The sequence below is a fragment of the Parasteatoda tepidariorum genome, chromosome 8, assembly GCF_982258835.1.
Source record: "Parasteatoda tepidariorum strain Cologne lab strain chromosome 8, Ptep-v5.0, whole genome shotgun sequence".
NCBI lineage: Eukaryota > Metazoa > Arthropoda > Arachnida > Araneae > Theridiidae > Parasteatoda > Parasteatoda tepidariorum.
Window position 1 is genome coordinate 6601307 of NC_141762.1, and position 25544 is coordinate 6626850.

The window sequence follows — 25544 nt, forward strand, 5'->3', positions numbered from 1 at the left end:
AAGCGAGTTGCAGTCACCAAGATGGCGGCTTGTCGCTACTTAATCTACGTATTCTGGGCTTTCTGCCACCTTTGTAGCCTACTTCGATTTATAATTGTCACTGACTTTTGGCACGAGAAAAGGTTCAATGCGAATAAAAATCATTTTGATGAAAATTTGTCACATGGAAAAAATTTGCCAATCAGGTTCTCTTTCATAAGCGAATATTTTTCATACTGCGAGAGCGAGGATGGCCTAATGAACGTGCAGTAAGGAATTGAACCTTCCAATTTTACGACATCTGAGGTACATCCCTTCACGTCGTTGCCATAGATGGCTTTAAAATACTTTTTATCAAGGTTAGCTAATCATATTTGGCAACATTAATGTTAATGGAGGAATCAAGGATTGTCGGCATCTTGGGTGCTGGAGATGTTTAATAATTGATGTAATATTTTCTTTATTGTTTGCCATCGTTCTGTGGTCTGCAGACTGATAGTTTCTAGTTAGAGTTGGCCTTTTTGTTACGTCACTGCCTGACTTATATTCTTTTAACAATATATACAATAAATCGATATCACAGTCTCTGAAAGGTTTGTGTAATTTTTTAAGAGCGTTTAAAATTTAGTCTTTGTTTGTGTTTTCCCTTTCTGTTTCTTTAAAATACTGTTAACTTGTTTTGATTATCACTTATTGGATAAAGTGATTGTATTGAATTTTCAAATCTAACAAAGTCTCTAAAAGACAGTCTCGAGTGTAAATAAAATTTGACAGCAAGTTGTTCATTTATTCATTACAGTTGCAAAATAGGGAATGTTTTGAATAGTAAGAAATAGGGATCTATTTAATTCATTACCGTCACATATTTCATTGCTTTTTTATTAGCATTATTTTATATTGATGATCTATTGATCCAGTGTGTTATCTGTAATTACTCTGTCACTCTAACCACATAATAATGAAATTGAAACTATTTACTTAACCGCACAACCGATTTTCTAGCAGTACTGTTTGCAATACTTAAGAAATCTTGACTTCAGACCTAATAAAAAACCATCTTTAAAAATTCATTTTTACTTCAATAAAAACCTCTAAAATGTCTATATTCAATATATAGACTTTTGTCAGACATCTAAAAGCTATTTTTATAAGAATGAATTTTGAGTTCTTCTATAGTTTAATAATCTTGCTTTCTTGCACTACTCATTTTATATTAGTACAGAAATAAAGAGCATTAAAACTAAATTATTTGCTTATGATTCACTATTAAAATACTATGATGAAATTCCTTTCTGATGTTACCATCTAAGAAAAAGTGATATGTTTGTTTACCTTTTTTAATTTTGAGTAATGTTAAAAAATTTCCGTTATAGTGATGAAATTCATGTTGATTATACACATAATTTTAATGATCACTTATTGACATTCTGCAGATATGGCATGTCTGCAGAGTGTCAAAAAGATGGAAAGCAAAATATTAGATTATTCTAATATTTTGCTTTCCATCTGGAGACTAAGTCATCAAATTTGCATGACTGTCGTTCTTATGCAGAAATACAATTGCGTGACATCATCAGCGGGCAATGATGAAAATCGAAACTGGAAAACTGCCATGTTTATTCTATAGGTAAAACTGATGTTTCGTGGGGATATTTCCTTATGATTTTTCACTCCAACTCCAATCGTCAAGGTGCCAAATTGATTTTAAACTCGAAAAATTTAAAAACAAGTATAGATTGCCCAGGGGTGGATACGAGTTATATCCTTTGAGTTCTTTCTGTGATGTTTTTTTTTTTTAGTTTCTCGCAGGCAGCTGCCCGAAAGTTGTTGAGGCTTGGCGATTATTCTACCACAGATCACGATAGGGTTATGAATCTCTGGGTTTCTGTCCAGGGCGAATTTACTGTTTAGCTTTACCTTCATAAATTTAACTTAAGGAAAAACGGTATTTTCGCAAAATTCTTTTAAAAAAGAAAGCGGGGTTCAAGAGGGTGCACTTGCACTCCCCTAGCTTTTTTTTTAAAAACCATTAAAAAGATAGAAAAACAAATTTTGTTATAAATTTTTTTTATTAAAAATATTTTTATTCAAAAACAAATAATTAAGTAATTATTGATACATAACAATTAAAAAATTGTTTGATCAAACAGGAATTGTAATCGTCTTGTTTGCTGTGCAAATCTGCTTATAACTTTTTCAATGAATTTTGAGTCATCTTTGATTCTTTTCTTATGCACACTGAGCATGCACAAACTTTACAGATATCTAAGCTATATTTTTAAATTTCATTTAATAAAATATAAATATTATATTTTCTGTTAGTTATTTAGTTTAGCAAAAGTGTATAACACAAACTGACTTCTCACAACTGGAAAACTTTATCAACACAATAACTACCAATGTTAAGCGTGCACAAACATGTTAGTATACGATACTACTGCTAGTAGTTATTTGTGTTTCAAAGTCAGTAGCTATGACAGCGCCATCAATACAGTTTCTCGTGGCCTTGCAAGTACAAGAAATTCACACTTTTTTTAAAAATATCGTGTTAACAATGAAGAAATGTATCTTAAAAAGAATTAACAGATGAAAGTATATGTAATAACAAAGCAAAATGCAATAACAGAATATTTTAAATTTTTTTTTGGGGGGGAGGGGGGTAGTTTGTTAGAGGGTTGCCGGTTGCACCCCCTTTTATATTATTCTGCTGACGCCCTTGCTGGCTGTGGTTAGTGTGCGGGTGGGTGACCACTTGGATCAGTCTGCAGAGGATCAAAATTGTGATGGCGTGTCTTCGGATCATCCTCAGGAATGTTTCCCAGACCGTCGCCAATAGCCCATTGTGCAGCTCTAGTACGACGTAAATGAACTACAACAACAACAGCTGTGAAACTTTTTTCTGCATAACCCAGTCGAAAATTTTCTCATAATGATAACTTTTAGTTCTAGTACTGTACTGTTAAATGTATATTTTTATTAAATTCAAGTTAAATTTAACTGAGGACAAGGATTTTTATGAATTTTTAATTTTGGATACTATTTTAAACCTAAAATTTTGCAGTAACAATATTGTTTTTGAACATATTGGAGAAATATATGTAGAAAATTACCATTTATTTTTTTTGTTTGTAGTGAAAATATTTCCTTTTTTTTACTATTTCTGTGTTGATTTCTTAATATAATTTTTTATTCTCACATATTATGCCTAAATTTTTACAAAATAGATACGTCATAAAAAACCTAGACAGCCCCCTGAATCTTCCCCTTTTTTGAGCGTCCAGAGGGCGCACGAATTTTCAGAGATTTAAGAATAGTTAACAGGGGTCTTTCTAGGTTTTTCTGAAAGATACCTATTTTGTGAAAATTAAAAATTATATTAAAAAATCAACACAAAATTATGGATTTTTCTTTTCTTATGGGATACAAAAATAAAATTTTAAGAAAAAGTATTTTGTGAAACTACCGTTTTTCCTAAGTTTGAATTTGTGAAACTACCGTTTTTCCTAAATCTGAATTTGTGAAGGTACCGCTAAACGGTAGTAAACTCGGCCTATACAGACCCCTGGTTAATAAGCTATAAAATCGTTTGATGAGCTGACAAATGTTTAACATATGTTCATCAATGTTTTTATTATAATGAGCAATTTAAATCATGATATCTGTGATTTTACTATGTGTCAAGAAAGGAGAAATTTTAGTTTTAATTGATTTGCAGGATTAGATATCTTTCCTGTAACATAATGATTAAATATTAAAAAACATTACAGCTCAAACTGGGACCATTAAAATTTTACTTAGTTCGACCACTATAAAATAATAATCAGTGGGTTTCTGACCAGCAGTTAATTGATGCAAAGGGATAGTGTTTTTGTTTATTGATTTTCAGTTATATGTGTTGGTCTGACTTATTGTTGCATATTCAATCGAAATTGGGAACACTACACATTCTTTGTATTGTAATTTTTCATAAATTACAATAATAATTAAATAATATAAATTCTCTTTAATAACTTTTTTTTAGCAAAAAATCTAATCAAAATAAGTAAACAAACCAGGGAAGACATGTATGAACTAGTAATATTGTTTAGTCACTGTTCATTCGACTAGCGAATAAGGATCCTGATATTAAATTTGTAAATATTAATATCCTCAATTTCTTACTGTGTCTTAACAGGGTTGCCACTCCACAGGGAGAACAGGGAAAACCTGTAAAATACAGGGAACTTAAAATTCACCTAATATAACAGGGAATTTTGATTTTTTCTTTACAAATTGGGAAAATACAGAGAATTTTGTCTCTTATTTTTGTCTTTTAAAAAATGGTGACCACTCAAAGTGTAATCTATGGGATGTTAAGCCTTGATATTTCAGCTATACTAAAAACTATTCCATTTAACTATAGCATTATTTAAGTATGTTCAGCTGTTTTTCCAGCTATTAAAGCTAATTAATATAGTCAGCCCAATATGTCTCACACATGAGCACAGTAATTGCTGTTTCCTCTTAATATATTGTGTATAATATGTACAGGGTAAAAACTCAGTGAATATTTTTCTTCCAGATTTGAGTGGCAATCCTGCTTAAGTGCATTTTTTAAAAATTTTATTTGAAATAACGCATATGAACTGAAATTGTATCAATGGTGTATAGAGTTATAATAAAAAAAATAATTCAGATTTTTATTCTTTTTAGAACTGAAATATGAATCCTAATACCAGTATTCTACAAAGACAAATGGCTAATGCAATTCTGCCTCAAAATATTAATGCAAATCCAGGTAATGTTTACTCATAGTTTTCTCAGTTAGATTGAAAATCTTCTACCTTTTCACTGTTTTAAATATATGTACCATGTACTGGAGATTAATAGTTTTAGAAAATAGTTTTGAACAATTAGTGCTTAAAATAGTCTTGACTAATATGTGACTTTTAATACTTTTAAATGTAAGAACTTATTTCATCTTAAGATTTTATTCTATTTTAGATCTATGAAGGTAAAGAATCTTAAGAAAGAACATTTAACTGATTCAGCATTGCATTATCTTTTAGAAATTGCATTATAAATGTTGAACTTTTCAAAAAAAGAATCTATAATTTTAATTCTTTCTGGTGGACTAAAACTGGAACAAACCCATTTGTGAAGTTTTTTATATGTGCTTATTTAAACTTTTAGAATGTTAATATTACTTGGTATTATCATGTTGGTAACATGAATCTGTAAAATAAGATTTTTTTTTCTCCTGCTGCATAAGATTTTATATTTTTTTAAAATGCTGAATTTAAAAGTGACTTCACTGTCCTACTGTCACTTAATTTTTTTTTTTACAGATTACTTTGGAATATGCACTAATGCCAGCTCTAATATTTTTGATCAAATATTTTTTGCTGAATAATACATTTCTTAGGTTGTTAGAACTGAAACTGGCTTGAATTTCGTACTGTCATCTATGGTTTTAGAAAATGCACATTTAAAAGCACAAGTGCAATATTTTATCACCATTAACTTTAGAGCATCTGTAATTCTTATTCACTTGTTATAATCTGCTTTTTTTATGTAAAACTTACTATTATTATTATTATACTATGATTATTATTATGCTATTATTTTTGTATAGGGTTCTTGCAATACTTGAAAAACCTTATAAGTTTTTGAATTTTATTTGGGGGGGGGGGAATCCTTGAATTCCGTGATATAGTCCTTGAAAAGTTTTTGATTTTGTCAGAGTAATTTTCAAAATAATTGGAGTATCTTTCCTACAAAAAAGCAAGCAAAATACTAGACATCCCCATCCTTTTGCAATTTTCTTTACTGAATGTTCAAGGCCAGCTGAGTGTGAGCCTGATTTAAATTTAGACTTCTTTGAATTTCTGCCACAGGGGTTCTCCGGATGGACCAATTTTCTTCATTATTGATTTGCCAAAACTTAGTAGTCCTCAAAATACAACGGATGGCAATCCAAACGCAATTTTTGTGAAAAATGGGCATAATCATTCTTCCACCTTGGTTTTCACTCTTAACAGTAATGTGCTATTTGTTTTGTTCTAAAGAATTAAATAGTGATTTGTAGAAATATTTGTTTAGTAATATTTGTTAATTTAATAGTACGAATGAAATTTGATTATTCTTTAACAGTTCTTTATTTAATTACAAAATAAGGTTTTGCTATTGTTATAATATTGAAGGTTAAATTTCTTAAATACAATGTATATATATATATATTATATATTAAAATATGTTCATTATTTTGGAAGTTAATACTTTTTATACTACATATACTTTTTTATATTTACTTTTATTTATATTTGATGTCCCTTTTTGGAAAAATCCTGTTATTTTTAGATTTATTTCTACACTTGTAAATTATAATGATTGTTATTTTTAGGCAGTGGCTTAATTGTTGGTGTGAATATGAGCCCAGGGGGAATTCCTTGTTCTTTGCTTCCAAATTCTGGACAAGTGTTGGGAGACCCTCTGACACCTCCTCATCAAGGCCAACCACCTGTGACTACTGTCGGAGACCCCAGCAGCACTGCCCCCTCTGCTGGTGGGTGCGTTATTCAGTCCACCGTAACCATGGCAAACATGAAAGAGAAAACACCCATGTGCTTAATTAATGAATTAGCACGTTTTAATAAGGTATCTATTACTTGTTCTTAAGTGAACTGATTTCTTACGGTTCAAACAAGTTTTTTTTTAATATGTTTATGCAGTAGATCTTCGCGACCTATACCTTGTGACGCACTGCTTTTATAGAATTTTATATATTTGTTTTTAAGAGATCAATCTTAAAATGCTTTCAATTAATTTTTAAATACAAATGCTAGCAAATGCAAATGTGCACTTAAGTATTATTTATTGAGAAAGTGAAAATTTTCTAAAGTATTAGAACTAATAAAAAACAACTTTGTTTTTAAAATTGTTACCTCTTTGAAATGTAATGTAATTTTCACTGTTTTACTCAAAGTGAATGTTTTTTTCTGGAGAAAAGTGTTAAAACATAACAAATTGCATCTAATTCAACATTTGTTCTGAATGTTAGTCCTGAAGCTATTTATAAATCAATTAATAAATTTTAAATTATTTACTATTTAGTTCAGCAATGATGAACTGATGTTTTCAATATTCCTTTCATGTAGCTGGATATTATATTTTTTTGGACCAGATGAAATTCTAATTTTTTTAAAAATTATTATGTTGCCATTTGTAAGTTAATTATTCAAAATGACCAGTATCACGAAGTTTCATCAAATGTACATGTAGATTTATTTTATTTACTAAGAAAGTGACTGATATCTTTAGGTCCAGCATCAGTATCGACTTGTGGATGAATCTGGTCCTCCTCACAAGAAGACTTTCACCGTCGTGCTGAAACTGGATACTGAAGAGTATACTGCTTCTGGCCCAAGTATTAAAAAAGCACAGCATGCAGCTGCTGCCATAGCTCTTGAACAAACCATCATGAAACACCCTCCTCCTAAGAGTCAGCGTAAAGCTCTTGGTCCCATCACCCCCACCGTCGAATTGAATGCTCTGGCCATGAAGAGAGGAGAGCCCGCTGTTTATCAGTTGATCGAACCTCAACGACCTCAGTACATACCAAATTTAAATTTCCGTGGAATGTACCATCAAAGGTACCATTATCCTAAAGTGCCAACCTATTATGTATCATTAAAAGTAGGCAATAGACAGTTTTTCGGAGAGGGTCGAACTGCACAAGCGGCCCGCCACGCTGCGGCCGAAGAGGCTTTGGCCATTCTTCGCAATATACCGGATAATGTTAAGAAACATCCGTCAGAACAACAAACTGCACTCACAAAAACAAATGGAGAACCTTCGCTACAACTCGAAGAAGAGGACGACGACGATGATGAGAGCGACGATCTCAAGTCACCTATAAGCTTAGTTCATGAAATTGCTTTGAAGCGTAGTCTGGCCGTTAATTTCGAAGTTACCAAAGAAAGTGGCCCCCCACACATGCGCACATTCATTACCCGGTGCATCGTCGGAGACACTACAACGGAAGGGGAAGGGAATGGTAAAAAGGTTTCCAAGAAACGGGCTGCTGAGAAAATGCTGGAAGAGCTCAAGAAATTACCCTCTCTACCTCCAGCTCAACAGAAGGTTAAGAAAAAACCTATCATCAAGAAGAAAAACAGAAATTTAATCAAGGTGATGTAAAATATTTTTTATCTTATTCTTTTTCAAAAATATATATTTGATTATACTTTCTTACATAATTTATGTATGAGATTACTGTTTTGTTTGTCAGTTTTTTTAAATCTTGAAAGGTCTCTTATAATCAGGTTCTACAGACTTTTAAGTCATTATGTTAACCTATGAAGTATTATATGAATACCTTACTTTTTTTTGAGCCATTAATTAATATTTTTAGAATTTGTTTTCATTTTATACCTTACTAGCTGAAAACTATTCTTCAAAAAAACAGAAATAATGAAATTTTATTAAATAAAGGAAGAAAGTAATCAATAAATCAGCACTGAACAATGCTTTGAAATTATGCACAAAACTAAAAAGCACATACTGAGAAAAAAATAGTCAAACTGAAAAACGACTAGAAAAAAACTTTTTACAACGTAGTAGGCTAGCTTCATACAAGTTGAAAAGTGATAGCTCAACTACCCAAAAAGCCCTGTAGTTCCAACACGAGTAAACCTTTTTTTAAAAAATATGTTGATCACTGAATCAGGTTCAAAGTCCGTGCGGGGCAGAAATATTTCATGCAAACGGAACGGCTCATCCCTTAAACTCTGCCGAGAAGGAAATCAGGCTTTATGTTATTAAATTAAGTAAAACACATTTTTTTTGTAATTCATCCCATTAAAATAGGATTAACTTTACTCAATATCACTTGGCATGAAATTCTGTTATTTATCCCTTTCGAGGGTCCGTGAGACACCTATTTCCATATTATCTACATTGAAACTGCTCAATATTGATGCTGTTTTAATAATTACCAATATAATACTTTGTACTTATATTTGTAGATTTGGTCATACGTTTCAACATTTGAGTTTTGTGCATAATCCATTTATGCACAAAACTAAAGAAAACTAAAACTGAAATTTTCTGAATCTTTTTCTTAAAAAAAATTTTAATCAAAAACTCGTATCTGTTTTTTACTAAATTTTCTCTAAGTATAAATAGTTAAATTTAATTTGTTTATTTAATTTCATATAAAACTTTTTAGAAGTAAAAGAAATGAAATGAATAATATTCCAAAAAATAAGCTAGAAAATTTGTATTTATATAATGATCCATAGATAAATGCAGGAAATAGAGTGATAAATAGTTGTAATAGAATCTGACTTTTTCGGACTACCCTGCAATTCCCACAACACTGTCCTGACCTTAGTCAGGCTAAATTTATCACCCTATTAGATTTTCTCAACATTTAGTTATGAATTATTTTAAGTGTTTTGAGCTATTCTCAATTATATTAAATAGTTTTTTTTTGAACCAGAATATAATAAGAACAACTCGATTGCTCACGTTTATTGACTTGAAAGGGGATGAATTATTGCATTAGTTAGGATTCATTATTTAAGTGAACTTAAGATCATCAATAATGAAACTTGGGTAATTGTAAACTAATTGTTTTCCCTTCAAAATAATATTTCCGCATGATGTTCATGAATTAACGGGGCGTGTTTGTCGTAGGAACAGAAGGCAGACCCTCAGTACGGACAAGGGATCAATCCCATTAGTCGCCTCATTCAAATACAGCAAGCTAAAAAAGAACGTGAGCCCGTCTATACAGTTATAGATGAGAGAGGAGAACCGCGACAAAGAGAATTCATTATGCAGGTGAGTTTACCTTTCATTCCTCTACTTTTTCATTATTAATATCTTTTGATAATTTTTTTTCAATGAAATATTGTTTCATTTGCCATTGGAAAGGACCTTTTTCTCTTAGTCCTACGCAGTGTAGAGGGAACTAGTTTCTTTTGTAAAGTGACAAGTTTTTACCTTTTTTGAAGCATAAAATGCATTTCCAGTTTCATTTGATTTTGAAACATATGCTAGAGTACACATGCATGTTTTTTCTCCTTGGTAATTCCTTATCCAAGTATGTAAGTATTTAATTTACTGATCAGTCTTAAGTCGAATAATCAGTGCTTTATTTATAAATAGGCAAGCTGTAAAAATAAAAAAAAAATTCATTTCCGTTTAATGAATAATGATGTTTCAGTGTTCCTTGGGTGACTTGTCGACGACTGGTACGGGTCCAAATAAGAAGACAGCTAAACGTAATGCAGCTGAAGCAATGTTACAGCTTATGGGCTATTCAAGACCGCCAGCAGGAAAACTCCCTGTTAAAGCAGCTCCTATAGAGGTTTGTCTTCATCTTTGTTTCTCATTGTATGCCTTTCTTCATCTTGCATGTTGGGGTATATATATATATATATATATATATATATATATATATATATATATATATATATATATATATATATATATATATATATATATGCCTTGCAATATAGAAAATATTAATAAAGTCTAAATGAACTGGGAAAAAGGATTTCTGGTTTTATTCTCAGGAGGGGATGTAAAGCTATTTTTAAACAGAAAATAACTTTCGAATGAAACGATAAACAGCTTGTTTTTAAAGGTATATTTTAATTGATACTGATTACTGATATTTCTTAACAACAGTTTAAGAGCAATTTTGGATGCACAGAATTGCTCTTCTAAGTTTTTATTCAATGTAATTCAATTTGCCATAAAAATGCTTTTAGAAAATAGAAAGTACAAAACTAGTGCAGGCTTTTTAAACTTCAAATTCTCAGTCGAAAGTAATTACATTCAATTCATTACAAATATTGTTAATTCATTTTGGGATCGTTCCCCATTTTGAGCATAACGAAATACTGTGCAAAGAGGGGGCCAGATTTTGAGGGAGGCGAACCTATTTGAGAAGTTTGTTTGCTTCCTGAAGGAAAAAACTCTTCACTCCCTCAGTTTGTCCTTGCTAGTGGAAACAAACTTACCTCACCTTCCTTATTCCTTCCCGCATGTCTCTTCAGTGTGTGGCTGACCTTAAACTAGGCTTGTCTCTGAAAAATGATGTATTCTACAGGTGTCTACAAATTTCTGTCTCAAACAGATTGACCTGTATGATAAGTTGCCAATTTTACATATTCTCCTCAAATTTTATTTTATAACTCTTGTAAGGATAATTATTTCCCTGTTTGTAAAAAGCTTTTTGTATTGTGTAGTATTTATTATGGAGATTTCCCCCCTTCATTTGTAGGTATCTCACATTTACCAAGATCAAGATAAACGAAAAGTGTATGTGGAACATGATGGTAAAAGTCTTTTCTTTTTTTTTTCTTTTTCCTCCATTTAATTATTGTTTTATGATTGTACTAAATTAAAAGTTTAATAAATGAAGAAGAGTTTCTGTATTTTACTTGATAGTTTTTGCAATTTCAGTCTTATTTTAGGCTTTTCTCTTTTCTAGTATATAGTTTAAACTTAGGGATTATCCATGAATTTTATACATGTCTCAAGCATGTAGCCTTACCCACAGAATTCATTCTTTCAAACTTTTTGGAATTCAATCATTCTTATGAAAAACTCAAATAACAGTTTTGCATAGAATTTTTAGAATAACTAATTATTAAATAAGTTGATTTGAAATATCATTCACTAAATTACTTTTGTTCAGAAATGTAAAAAAGGCAATTCCCTGTGTTTTTGTATCAAGAATATTGAAAATCTACTTTATAACTATTTAATAAAGAAAATCTTGAACTTGATCACAAATTTTAATTAAGAAAATCTTAAACTTGTTTACAAATTTTCATTAAATATTGGTATGTGGGGAGATTAACTAAATTTAGCATTAATTTAAAACTATTTTATCACATGTGCTGTTTTATTCATTTGTCTATTTATTAATGTTAATATTTAGCTGAAAAACTAGACAATGAAGGTAAACTTGGTCGTCAGCTCGTGCCTGGTTTGTTACTGATGCCAGATGCTTCTCTTGCTGAACAAAATAATATTCCCGGTTATTCCATTTCTAATTCAGGTAAAACACATTCATTTGAGGATTTGTTAAGAAAAAATATTCAATTAAATATATATGCTGTTATAAAATAATATGTATGCTTAGAATGCATATGTTTTTCAGAATATAAGTAAAATTATATTCTGAAAACTTGCTAATTTTCTATGCTTTTATTTTTAAATTATTTGCACAGATAATTCAAGCTATAACTAAACTTGTTGTAACAATCTATGCTTCCTGAATTAATAAATTATTTTATCTGTGTTATAAAAAAGGTATCTTATCATAAAAAACTTAAAGTATCTCTTGTTCTGTTATCTTATTTGCACTTTTCACAGTGGTATTGTTAATCCACTATGAGACAACCTGTAAATAGAAGAGAAAAAAGTTTCGAAATCTGTGCAAGCTTTTGTTAGCCCTAATATTGCATCCTCTCAGTACAGTAAGGTCATAACTTAAAAAATAAATAAAAAAAACAAATCTTTTAAAAAAAAGTATTATTGCTGTGCTATGTCCTCTTTTGTGTATTCTAAGGACAACAAAGTCACAACTCTATTTTTATTACAGACTTTGTATTTTGAGAAACATCTTTTTAATTTTTCATAAACATTCTAATACAATTAAGGTTGTTAATTATTCAGTTTAAAAAAATATATATGCATAAAAAGTTAAGCATCAGAAAGGCACACTGTTCAATAGTCAAATTATGAAGATTACATTATCATAAAATTGTTTGGATAATTTTGTCAGTAATGTATTCAAATTTTTATCCTGTAAAATTAATGATTTTGAGTTATGCTGCTATTGCACAACATAAGTGAACAATGCCATTCTCAAAAAGTGATTAAAATATTTGGTGAGTGTTAAAAGATTGGTGAATATATAGTTAAAATATTTGGTTTGGATAATCTGATATCAAACTGAATTTTTTGGAAAATAAATTGAACTAAAATTTGGTTGACTTAATCTATTGTACTTTATACATTTATGTTTATCTTTTTTCTTTTTTTTAGGTCTTCATAGAGCACCTGGAGGACCAATACAAGGTGTAAATAAAATGGTTCAGACTGTATCCATAATTGCTAAAGAGTTACTTGATACAGGTTAGTCATTAAGTGTTTGATGTCTGTATTTGAATGTACTACCTGAATCTCGTAGAGATACATCACGGCATGGCGGAGAGAAACATAAAAGAGACAACAATTAGGAATGTGCACATTTCTGCTCTTTCTATAAAATTTCTTCTTATGGTTCTTGTCGGTAAAAGAATGTTGCTCTTTCTTCAGCTGACTGTTAAAAGCAAGTCAATGTTTGGTGAATAAAGATTCTCAACGGTAGTCTTGAATATACTTACAATAAAAATACTCAAGACTTTCAAACTTTTAAATGAAGACAGGAATTTAAAGATGGGTGAGAATTCTGCACAAGCTAGATAAAAAAGAAAGACCTTTTAATCATAAAAAAGAGCAGTTTTCTGCAACATAATTTGAAAAGAAAAAGTAGGGGGAGCATAGAAACTTAATTTAAATTATTGAGCAAGCTCTTTCACCCACCCTCATTACTTGTATTTCTGTCATAGTTGTCTGTTCATTAATGTTCAAATTGTAATATAATTTGAACCTTAAGTATTTTGAATCTTTCCCTTTATGAGAAAAAGTTATACTGCCGTGTTTTAGATGGCTGCTATTAAAAGAGCAGAAGGAAGAAAATTTTGCTGTGCTGCTCTTTAACGTTACCCGGTAGGCACTTGTGAACCTAAGTCGCGGAGGCGAGTAGCATTGCCCATGCCACACTGGTAAACCGCCAGTTGGTAACCACTGCTATAGGCAGTGTAAGGTCAAAAATTGGCCAATGACTGCCTGTATTTTTGGCCTTTGTCTATAAAGTGAAAGAGAAACTTGCCCTGAGTTACAAATCATTAATCAGCATGCAGGACTCCCACAAGTCGGAAAAAACCTGGATTTATCAGGCAATTTTATTTTAACTTGAAAAAGCAAGGAATAGTCAGGGGAAGTCTCGATTTTTCACAAAAAACTTGGAAAGTTCCTATATCATACCTTGAAAATAACCTGTCTTAGAATTGCCAGTAATAGTAATCAGTTATTAAGATTCAAGTAAAATGATTTTAACATCTATTACAATTATTTTATGAAATTACACTTTTTAGTGAAACTTTTTCAATATCATTCTATTATGTTTTTGCTCACTAAATTTAATATTGGACATAAATATAGAAGTTTTCTGATGAAAAATTACAGGATATAGATGAAATATGGTATGAATTTTCTTTGAAATATACCTGATATACCTGCAAAAGTCAGGTAATTTTTTCTTCTGAAATTGAGTGGAAACCATGACATAGACAAAGTCCCGGTTTTGTTAGATTGCCCTCCCAACTGTACTGTGAATGAAACGGCAGTGAAATTCGTAGCCAAAGTCACCACTTACTACAAAAGATGTAGTTCACCTGTGTTTTAAGATGTCCAGCAACTGACGAAAAGCTTACACCATCGCTGATCTTCAAACTGTAAACTTTACCCGAAGGTGATTTTCCGAAAGCTGTGTTCACCGAAGCGAATGAAAAGTGGTAGATGTGCGAGAAAATGATGCTGGAATTCGTATATTTAAAGTGTAAAGGTGCTTTTCCCAGATTGTTGATCCTTGACTTGCTGCTGTTTCATCACGTAATGACCTGTGTGGGAAAAAATTGTCCACTGCATCTGCTGTGATCCCCGATGGCCTTACAAATGAACTTTGACCCCTTGATCTGACTGATCCTTGATTTGACCCCTTGATTTTCAAACAAGAAGTGAGGCAGCTATGGGAGAACTAGATGGAGCTCGGCATCCACTCCTACAATAAATCTGGCCATGTGTGGTAGACAACTTATGAAGACGTTGCTGCATAGGTGTCCCATTTATATAGGGCTATAAAGGAAGCGACAGTCGTAAATGGCTTCTAAAAAAACAGGAATCTTCTGGAACGAGTGATGTAAATGTGAAAATGCCTGGAAAATGTGAGTGATTTCAAACTACGCAATGAACTTGTTTTGTTCTGATATGGAAAATTGATCAGATTTTGAATATTTTTATTTACAATATACGCCATATAATTTTACGTACAATGATATACAAATTCAAAAAAATTTTTTCTTTGGACAAAATTTATTTGGATTTATTGTTTATTTGTAAAAAACGATTTTCGATTGCCGGTGTAACGTGTGCCAAGTCTGCAATCTGTACCCTTGTTGATATGATAAAATTTTGAGCGTCATATATGATGGTGTAGCGTATCTAATTAAAAAAAAATTTCAAATCAAATTTCATGGCTGTGGCGTATGAGCCAAGGTGGCCTATCTCGGCGAAATTAAGGTATTTAGAAGGTATAAAGCTTCTTTAACTTCACAGGGGTGCCAATTGTAACGATTTATTTTCAGTTACTTTGTTTTCATAGTGACTGAAGTTTATGGTATTATGTTTCAGTAATAAAGATAATGGTTTTTGAGAATTTGCTAATAATTTGTTTCTTCCCAAACTATTGAGAGTTATGAAACTATTTTGCATGCAGCTAATATTAAAAGGGGAAAAAAAATAACACTAAAGTGTTATTTTTTTATTTTAATTTTAAACTTCTGCTTAATATCATGTATACATAAGGTTCATACTGAAAGAAATATTTCCAGAACAATTATTATTTAATAAAAGTATTAAATGTTCGATGCAAGAGAAATAAATATAATCATAGGATATTGTATAATAAAATGAAAAATAAATTTAACATGGTCAGTGATTTAAATTAAATGATTAAAACTAGTAAATTAACTAATCTGATTTTCTAAACAATAAAAAAGAATCAATTTGAAACCAATGATTAAGATAATTCATTAAAAATATCTTTCTAAATTAATTTAAAAAAAATTTTGCTTGTTTAGATAAACTTAAAAATTTAGCAATTATAATAAAAGGACTATTTACAATGCACAGGTAATGGTTATGCAAAAAGTTTTGGTACTTGAGCTAAAAAAGAAAAGAAAACTTAAGTACCTTTTTTTAATTCTCTTTACAAAGAAAGTACCAAACATAAAAGTTTATCAGAATCAAAGCCTTTTCAAGAATTAAAATAATAAAGAGGAGAAAAAACTATAATGGTTTACACTTAAATTTTTAATAATATAAAACTTATAATTGTTCACTCTTCTTAAAGACTTTCAACACTAAAATTCTCAGTTTTCATATTACCTCAACAATCGTTTAAGATAAAAATGTATCGTGAATTAAGAGTAAAATGAACACCTATGTAAAATCAGATTGCATAAGTTAAATGGTCCCCAGTTGAAATGTATTAATTTAAAATTTTCTTTAATTAAATTGTTAATTCAATACAGTCATTATATAGACTTAAATATTTAAAAATGGCAAAACTGGAAAATTTATTTTGTATTATGTATTATATGTGTATAGATTTTTCAAAATTTAAGAGGAAATTTTTTTTTGACAATTCCAGTTATGGAGGTAAAATTGTTTCTTCTGACATTTCCCCGCTTTCCGTAACTTTTCCTGATATGTACGAACGAAACCTGTTTATACCTTTATAGAATTAAGTTGTAAAAAATGAAATTAAGGAGTAGGGAATTGCATAATTTGAATTTTGTTAACATTTTATTTATTATTGTAGTTTTGATTTAAGGTAGCTAGTTTAGTTAACTTTGATTTTGTAAAATTTGTTCCAGGGTGTTTTTCTGGTTTTTTTTTTTCCCCCGTGGTAATGCACATATTGAGCATGGCATGAAATTTCAGTTCTGAAGATACTTCCCAAGCTAAAAAATTTCTAGCCTTTATTTTACATTCATAAAAAAAGTATATATATATAAACAATTATTAAAATGTTGACAGATCTGATATGAAGATGTTTTTGTGACTGAAACCATAAAAGAATGCAAAAAAAAAGCAATATTTGTAACAATAATATTAAATCAAAAAGAGGTTATTTTAAGGTTTCAATGATTCCAGAAACAATCGTTTTGTAAGTGAAAAGTGGGTGACCTAATATTCTTTGTTCTAAATAGGAAATGCTGTTGCTTATTTTCTAAACATTAACACATATTATAATCTAAGCTTTATTCACTGTAATCTAAACGTCCTTAGTTTAATTTAAATTTCAACATTTTAAAAGATGAAATTTGCTCACCAGCATTTTTGGGAATGAAGATTTTGTAATTACGGATGTAAATTTGCCCTTGGTGTATTCAGTTTTTAGAGGAATTTTCTAAAGCAAATCATTTTTATCTTATTGAAAATTACAAGCCTTTCAAATGAAGGCAAATTTTAGACTAATCATTGCTTCTATTTATTTTAAGTTCAATTGCAGTTTTAATTATATTAGCAAGTTCTTTTTTTTTTTAAATTTTTTTTTAGAATTACTTTATAGCAGCTGAAATGTACTGAATAAAACACTATATCTGATGTTTATATAGGTCATTCTCCTACTGCTGAAGCCATACGAAAAGCTAGTCTAAAACCTATGACTCAGTACCAGCCTCTGGGAGGATTCAAGCAGAAACTTTTATATTTGGCTGAGGTTTTAGGTTTTGCAGTGCACTTTACAGATTTCCCTAAAGTAAGTTCATTTAAAAGTCTCATAAATTTTGTTTTTAAATAATTTAGTGACATGAAAAAATAATCTAGCATTCCCAATTTTTTTTTTTTGGCCACAGTACACTAAATTGTCAACCTTCTTTTAGCGAAACCCAAACTTTACAAATAAAGTTTATTTAGATAATTTTAATGTTATGACCTATAAATGACTATTTTTTTTAAATATTCAATTAGAGGAATGAAGATTTTTCATTTCTTTATTGTTAATAATAAATTATGTTTTATGTCTGTCAGTAAAATTTGTGCCCTTGTGCTACAATTACTCTAGTTATGAATTTAATTTTAGTGTATATACATAAACTGAAAATGATTAAAATACGCTGAACTATGATTTATTTTGAAATGAAAACTTAAAAGAACTGTTATAACGTTAAAAATTGCTATTCGGGAAGCATTTTTCTTTATTAAAGAATTTTGTTATTTCATTTTGATTTGAAAAACAAGGTGAAATATTTGTTCTTTTCATAATTAATTCAATAAATTGTTATTAGAAATATATTCATTGGCATTTTACTTGAAAAAATTTCATAAAGGCAACCGAAAAAGTAAGTTATGAAGTATAGGTTGGATCTAAATATAATCACAGATTACAAGAAGTACTAACTAACTGAAAGTACAAACTGTATAAAAAGTATAAACTGTCACAACCCCTTTAGCTCTTCTACGGAACCCTGGGTTTCCGCGTTACACCATTTAGGAACCGTTAATCTAGCAAATGTGTTGTCTCAGAGATGCAAAAATGACCAACTTCTTTTTTAAAACATATATTAGGGTGTATCAAGTCAGGGCTAAAGAGAATACAAGGGCTAGTTCACTCCGCTCTTAGAGCTGAAGCTACGATTTCCCTCCTCATGACGTCACTGTGTCCACAGATCTCGGAGATCGCAAGCAAAGATATGATAACTTTGCATCTTTCTCTTTGTAAAAATAAGTTAGACTTTTTCTGGCTATTAGACTTCAAACTTTACGTAATTAACACATTATTTCCGTTCATAAACATAGTTCAAAAAAAACTTTCTTGGTTATTATATTAAAAAAATACCATTTTAAACTTATAAAAATGTTTTGCTAGTTGGTGAAAATGACACGATAAATACTTTATTTTAAAAAGTTCAGTTTTAACTTTAACTATTAAGAAAAATGAAGGCATATATCGACACTTTTTTTGTCTACATATTCTTTTATAAAGATAAGTTAAGTTAAATTTTGAATCCCTGATTTTAAAATATGTCGTTAATAGCAATTTGATCATACTTAATCATTAGGAAACATCAACCTTAAACGCTAATTACTGAAACAAAATAATAATTTAGGTACATAATGACATTAGAAATTTTACAATTGTTTATAGACATTTAAATTTACGATGGTATAATTTATAGATATTTAAATTGAAGAGAATATACTTTAAAAAAAATCATAAATATTTAGAATAACTACATTAAAAAATATGTTATGAAATTAGGAGCATTTCAACTATATACTATATATTTTATTTATACTTTTTACTTACATTTTAATTTTCTTTGACTTTATCTATTTTTTAATTCTTTTCACCTGCCTTTCTTTATGAAGTAACGAGGCGGTTTCTATTTAGATAATGAATTTTTATAAAAGTTCTTTACGACAGAATAAACGTATTGCTGTTTTATATTAACTGTGTCATTTCGGAATCCATTCTTTACATAGTTGTTCATTTACTTTAAGGAACACTCGAAAAATTATACTTTTTCCTTTTGTTTTTATATCAGAATTTTTGCAAGTTGCAATCGCGCAAACTGGCATTTCGATAATAGTTTTATATTCTTGTAAATTCACTGCAAAAACTGAGGAAAGTCATTATAGAAAATAACAAATGTCTTAGAATATCTCGCAAAAAGAAATGAACCAATATTAGTTAGAGCTAGTAAGGCCAAACGCTCCGTTCTTGAAGTAAAAGTGCGAGCTTTGCGCCAAAGTGACGTCACTAGAGTGACGTCGCAGGATCGGCGCGGCGAGAGATACCTCAAAGGAGTGAACCAGCCCTTCTATTCTCTTTAGCCCTGGTATCAAGTGCCCCTCAGGAAACAAATCACTTTGTTTCCAATCTGAAAATTATCCATCACCTTTAAAAAGTTGACAAATCAAATAGTTCTGTTTTCTAAGCAAATGCAATAATCAAATTAATTCTTCATTTCAGTTTTTGAAGAAAAAATATGTCTCAAGTATTAATTTTGTAATTTGTTTTATTCATGTTTTCAATAGTAAATATGATGCATTTAGATTTCATTTTCAATAAAATTGACTCGTGCTTGTATTATTATAAAACAAAAATATATCTTTATATTTATATATTTGGACTCTGGAGAAATACTAGCGAGTTTGGATGAACGAGACTTACTATAGTTTCAGTTTTGTTACTATTATCTCTGTTTCTTGTTCTACTTTTATTGTTTGTTTTTCTGTTCACAATTGTCTTTTAATCTGCCCATAGAAATAAAAATACATATATATCCATAAATTTTATAGATATATCTATAAGACTGAAGTTCTTTGGGAAAATATTAAAAAAAATCCAACTTAAATAAATTAGATTTTTATATTTTCAAAAATTATGAAACCAATTTCGCATAAGAGTTTGTATATGATTTAGTTAAATCTGATGTTGTGCTGGCATCCATGCAGTTTTTAACACTCAAAATGATTGGAGAGAAAACATTTAAAGAGGTTGAATGTTTTAGGGGGCGAAACTGGAACACCTCTGTTTGGTATCAGTGGCAATTAATCCACCCCAAGTGAAGCATGGTGCAGGAACAACAGTGGAAGCTGCTCATGATCAAGCTGCGTTAGTGGCCTTGCGTTGTCTTGCTGATCTTGGTATGGAAGCAGTATCATCAGATGGACTAAAAAAGGAAAGCGGTGATGGGTGAGTAAATAAATAATATTTTCTATGGCTAGGCTTCAGAGAGAAATATGATTTGAACAGGGTATGTGTAGTGTTTTTGAAAAATACTTTTGATTTTCGTTTCTTAAAAGCTTTCAAAGGTGTGTTTCTCATTGGGTGTTGTAAATATTATTATTATTAACTTTATTTCTTTTTTCCAAGACGAGACTTTTCCTTGTCATGTCTATTGTTGCCATGAATTACCCAAAAAGCATGGTTTTCACAATGTTTCCTTCAACATTTTCACAGGTCATTAAATCACGATCCATTTCTGCATGCCATCTTCCATATTGATAAAAGAAAAAACTTTCTGAGAACATGAAAGTGTTTGAAGTTGTATAAAACTCTGTTTTGATTATTATATATACCAACATATATTTCTTTGAATTTCCGTCTTTCGAAAATGTCCGCGGACGGAAGTAAGACGGAAACAAGACTTACTCGAAGACAGAAATTGGAATTTTTTTTTTCTGTCCTTAAAAATATTTTTTAGGTCTACGTTATTGGTCTACTTTCTTATGTCCTGTTGTTATTTTATCAAAAGACAGATGAATAAATATTTTTTGTACAGTATTTAAACTTGATTTTCAATTGATTGAAAGCTTTCTTAGATAGTTTGCATATGTCAAGGGGGTATTGTGTATGTTAGGTATTTCAGTCAAAAAATTTTCAGTCTTAATCTTTTTTCCAACTTGCACCCATGTATATAACAGTACAAAAAATATTGCCTGCAGGGTAGAAAATGGAAGAATATCGGTTACAGAAATTAATTTTTCTATAATGAGTGAGTGATACTGAAAAACTTTCCCCGCTGACATTACATTTTCCACAAACAGTTTTTATATGTTTGTAATGCATACCTGTTTATATAGAAAGAACTTTCAACAATAGGAAGGAAAAAATCTAACATCTTAATTATGATATTAAAAAAAATAAAAATGTTTAAAAATGATTTTTATTTTATAAAATAATTATTTTTATTTTGAAAGATGTAAAAATATTCGAAAATGATCTGTCTTACCTGGTAAAAAAAGTTTCCGAGGTAGTTTACCTGGTAAAAAAAGAACTTTTTTAGAATTATCGGATTGCTTAAAAAATAAGTGCAATGATTTTATTTATATATTAAGATGAATTACATATTTTCCATTGTGACCCCTATACTTTTTGCCGTCTCTTCATGCTGAAGTTTTTAGATTTTATAATCTTAAAAATTTTTAGAATTTTAAGTAGTGATCCGAAGGTGCTAAATCTGGAGTGAACATGTTGTGTGTGTGTAGTAGTGCATCCAATTCAAGCTGTAAAATCTTTTAGCTTGCATGTATAAAAGCAAGTTGAAAGCTTATACAAGAACTCAAATTATCGTGTTGAAGTATTTTGCCTTTACCTATGATCGATTCTGGCCTTTTCTGTTTGAGTGAATAGTTCAACTTATCCAGTAAAAGTCTTAATAGAAATATAAGGAAAATATTGATATCCTTGATTCTTCCCTGTAATTTTTCTCGAAACAAAAACCATTGTGTATACTAAATTTTTTTTTTTTTTTTTTTACTAAACTTTGCTATATCAGTTGCAAAAATATTTAATTATTATGTCTGTTGCTTCGAAATTTTCTAAAAAAATAATTCTTTTATTGCTAGCAGCATTAGATGTGTAAAAATACTCTGCACAGACCCATAAGAAAAAAAAAAATATAATATCTAAAATATATTTTTTTAAAAATGTATCATAAGATTTTTTGCCTAAAACGAACTATCTTTTGAAACCAACTTAAATTCAGAAATTTATCTGTATTTAATCTGTATGCATGTATCTGTATCCATAGATTGATTCATGTACAGTGGGCTCTTGATTATATGAGTCGCAACTATCCAGCTTCTGTATAATCCAGCATAGTAAAAAATGAGGAATGCTAAAGCTACCAACCCCTTCCTATCAGCAGGCCGTATGCATAGTGAAAAACTGTAAAATTTAACTCTTTTTTGTTGCAATTTTTCATATTTGTTTTTAATTAATTAACAGCAAGTACTTTTGCATAAATCGTTAAGCTTAAGATGCTTAATATGTAAATTATATGCGAGAGGGGAGAAAATGGTGTAACTCCGTCTTATCCGGTACATTAGACCGGATTGTCGGGAGCCGACTGTATATGATATAACTATTTTATTTGATGAATGTTTGAATTTTGCAGGCTTTATCTGAATGCTGGACAAGGTCCTGCACCCAAGCTGACCAACTCTCCTACTGATCTTGGCAGTAATCCTAAATCTAGCCCAAACTCCACCATTCCAATTACTGCCAAGGACAGTCACTGAACGAGTGATAATGCTATTCGATACCCAGCAGTGGAAGCTCTCTGCCTCCACTTCTGTGTTTTGCACTGATATTATCGCTTGATTATTATTTCCTTTTGTTTTTATGATCACATATGAAGACAACAAAGCCCAACAGTGGCTGAATGTGTCATTTTTCTATACTTGTCATTTTTGCTAATTCTGCCATGAGAAAAGGCAGGAATTCTTTTTCTTTCTCTTTTATATCCCTAGGCACTTCTAAATTTTTTTGTGCTGATTTTTTTTTTAAATATGTCCTGGGTGGACAATAGAATATGACATTTCCATTCTTTGAAATTTATACCCGACTTCTTTTTATATCAATGGATTTAATTTTTTTAAAATGAATTTTTTTTCCTTGTCATTCATTTAATTTTTTTAGTCGCATGTAACAGTTCTTTAGATACAGGTTTTTTTCTGCCCTAAAAATGTATTTTTACATGTAAAATAAAAAAAGGCTTATAGATTAAGGGTTGCAAATAAAGCGAAGGAAAATAGACAAATTAAACTCTAACTATCGAGGAAGAGTGAAACCAAAGAGATTATCAGAAATGCCTCCAAGTTCAATTGGTTTTATCCAGCTTTTTTCTCTCTTGCTTTACCGCTAATTTGCAACCCTTAATATACGTCTATTTTTTACTTCACTCATCACAAGTATTATAAAGATATATTTTAAGGGCAGTGATTGGGAAAAAACCTTCAAAAAATATTTTCTTTTTAAATGTATCGGGCATTTAATTATGTCGAACTAAATAGAACCCTGTTTGACTTATGTTACAAGCTAATTTTTTTCTTCGTTTGTTCAGTGAAAATAAGTCTGCCCTGCAGAAAAATGTTTGTACAAATTTGCCCCTACAGTTGGAGGGTTAATAATTGAGATAAAACTAGTAGCACTGATTTAGAATATACATATATATATATAACTCATGGTATGTAACGTGCAATTAGGAGATAATAAACTTTTTATTATGTAAAATTAGTGTGGTAACTATAATATTATTGAAACTGAAAGCATTCAGCTTTGATTTCTCCTTACATATTACAGAATTTGTCAATTTCATGGCAGATGTTGGCATGTACTTTGGAAGAAAAAAAAATTGTGAATATTTCTCACTTTACAAATGTGTATGTGCATCCATACTTTTTTAAGACTTTAACTCTAGTGAAGTTTTGCTGTATAACAAGAAAGAGCAATGCAGTGTGTGGCTCCGTTTCATTTGAAAAATGCACATCGTAATGTTGTTTGGGCCTCCCACGGAGAATGATTTTAATCCATAACGTCAAAGAGTGATTTCTTTGGATAATTTTAATGTAAATCAGGTGACTCACTGAGGATTGATAAAACAGTTAGAATTATCAAATAAGGCAAAAATAGATGGGCTTTTAAGTGTCACCTATAAACAATTTTTTCTTTCCGTATAAGATTAACTGAAAAATTTGGATTCTTTGACAATTCAAATAATCGATTGATTTCAGGTTATGCGTGTCACTCTTAGAGTTAGTAATTTATTTTTCTGGTTCTTCACAAAAAGAAGGAATTTTTAATTATTTTTATTGACGATAGCAATTTTTTTATTGTAATGCTTACCAACTTTCATCATGCGAAACAGAATTATTACTTTCTTTTCCTCTGTGATCATTTTAATGTTTTGATTGAACTTGGGCTTTTATGAATGACTTTATTGACAATTTTATAGTTTTGAGAAATTGATTTGAATCATTCTCAAAAAAAAAAAAAAAAAAAAGAAAAGTTATGTTTACTCTTCAGGCTCATGAGCATTTTTCTTTGCATTTTTCATGGTGAAATTTTGAATATTGTAAGAAAACCAGCCTTTAGAATATTACTCAGTTTTTGAGGGGACTTAGAAGGTTGAGAATATTCAATGTGCATTTTATTTTAAAAAATATTTTTTAATTATTCAAAATTTTGTCAGACTTCGAACTGCATTGCTCTTTTAATTCATATTTTTATATGTTAGCTTGTTGTCTTCATGTCTAATCATTCTCTGTTAGTAGAAACTTCAATAAAATTGCAAAAACATACTTGGTTCTTTTTCTTTTCTAACTTTTGTCATTACCTGTGTTTTGTAAAGATTTTCCTAAAACGCCACGTTCAATTAGATTCGAGTATGTTAATTTCAAAGAAAAGCTATGGATTGAAAGATGGCAATTAAAAACTTGTTTATTAATCACTACACGATAGTCACTCTCAACTTTTCTTGTTATTTATTACACATGAAGGCAGTCATCATCCCCTGAAACGTTCAAATTATTTTAATGTGGTTCATCATCCCTGAAACGTTCAGATTATTTTAATGTGGTTCATCATCCCTGAAACGTTCAGATTATTTTAATGTGGTTCATCATCTCCAAAACGTTCAGATTGTTATATTGTAGTTCGAAATTCCAGGGGAACTGAATTTAGTTATTGAAGGTTTCATCCAAACTCAAGTTAATTTCATATCACTTTTTTTACTTATATATGACTGATAATATTTAAAAGTAAATTAGAATAATTTCATCATTATGATTACAGCTATTTCAAATATATTTTGTGTTGAATAAAATATTTTATATATATATATAAATAATTTTTTATGTTGCATTATTAATTTAAACCC

The 25544-nt window shown here is 30.0% G+C and overlaps 1 protein-coding gene across 2 annotated transcripts; it reads left to right on the forward strand.

The window, feature by feature from the left end:
- stau (double-stranded RNA-binding protein Staufen) lies at window positions 1-24966 on the forward strand. 2 transcript variants are annotated; one of them, XM_087149759.1, is made up of 12 exons: window positions 1-572; window positions 4672-4756; window positions 6362-6615; window positions 7279-8148; window positions 9658-9804; window positions 10190-10333; window positions 11255-11309; window positions 11918-12037; window positions 13030-13119; window positions 17490-17632; window positions 20391-20575; window positions 22782-24966. In XM_087149759.1, the coding sequence occupies exons 2-12, from the start codon at window positions 4681-4683 to the stop codon at window positions 22903-22905; spliced, it is 2208 nt and encodes a 735-aa protein (XP_087005885.1). In that variant the 5' UTR covers window positions 1-572; window positions 4672-4680; the 3' UTR covers window positions 22906-24966. The 2 variants fall into 2 exon arrangements, with proteins under 2 accessions (XP_087005885.1, XP_087005886.1); XM_087149760.1 differs by having other exon boundaries at window positions 9664-9804.
- The last annotated feature ends 578 nt before the right edge of the window (window positions 24967-25544 follow it).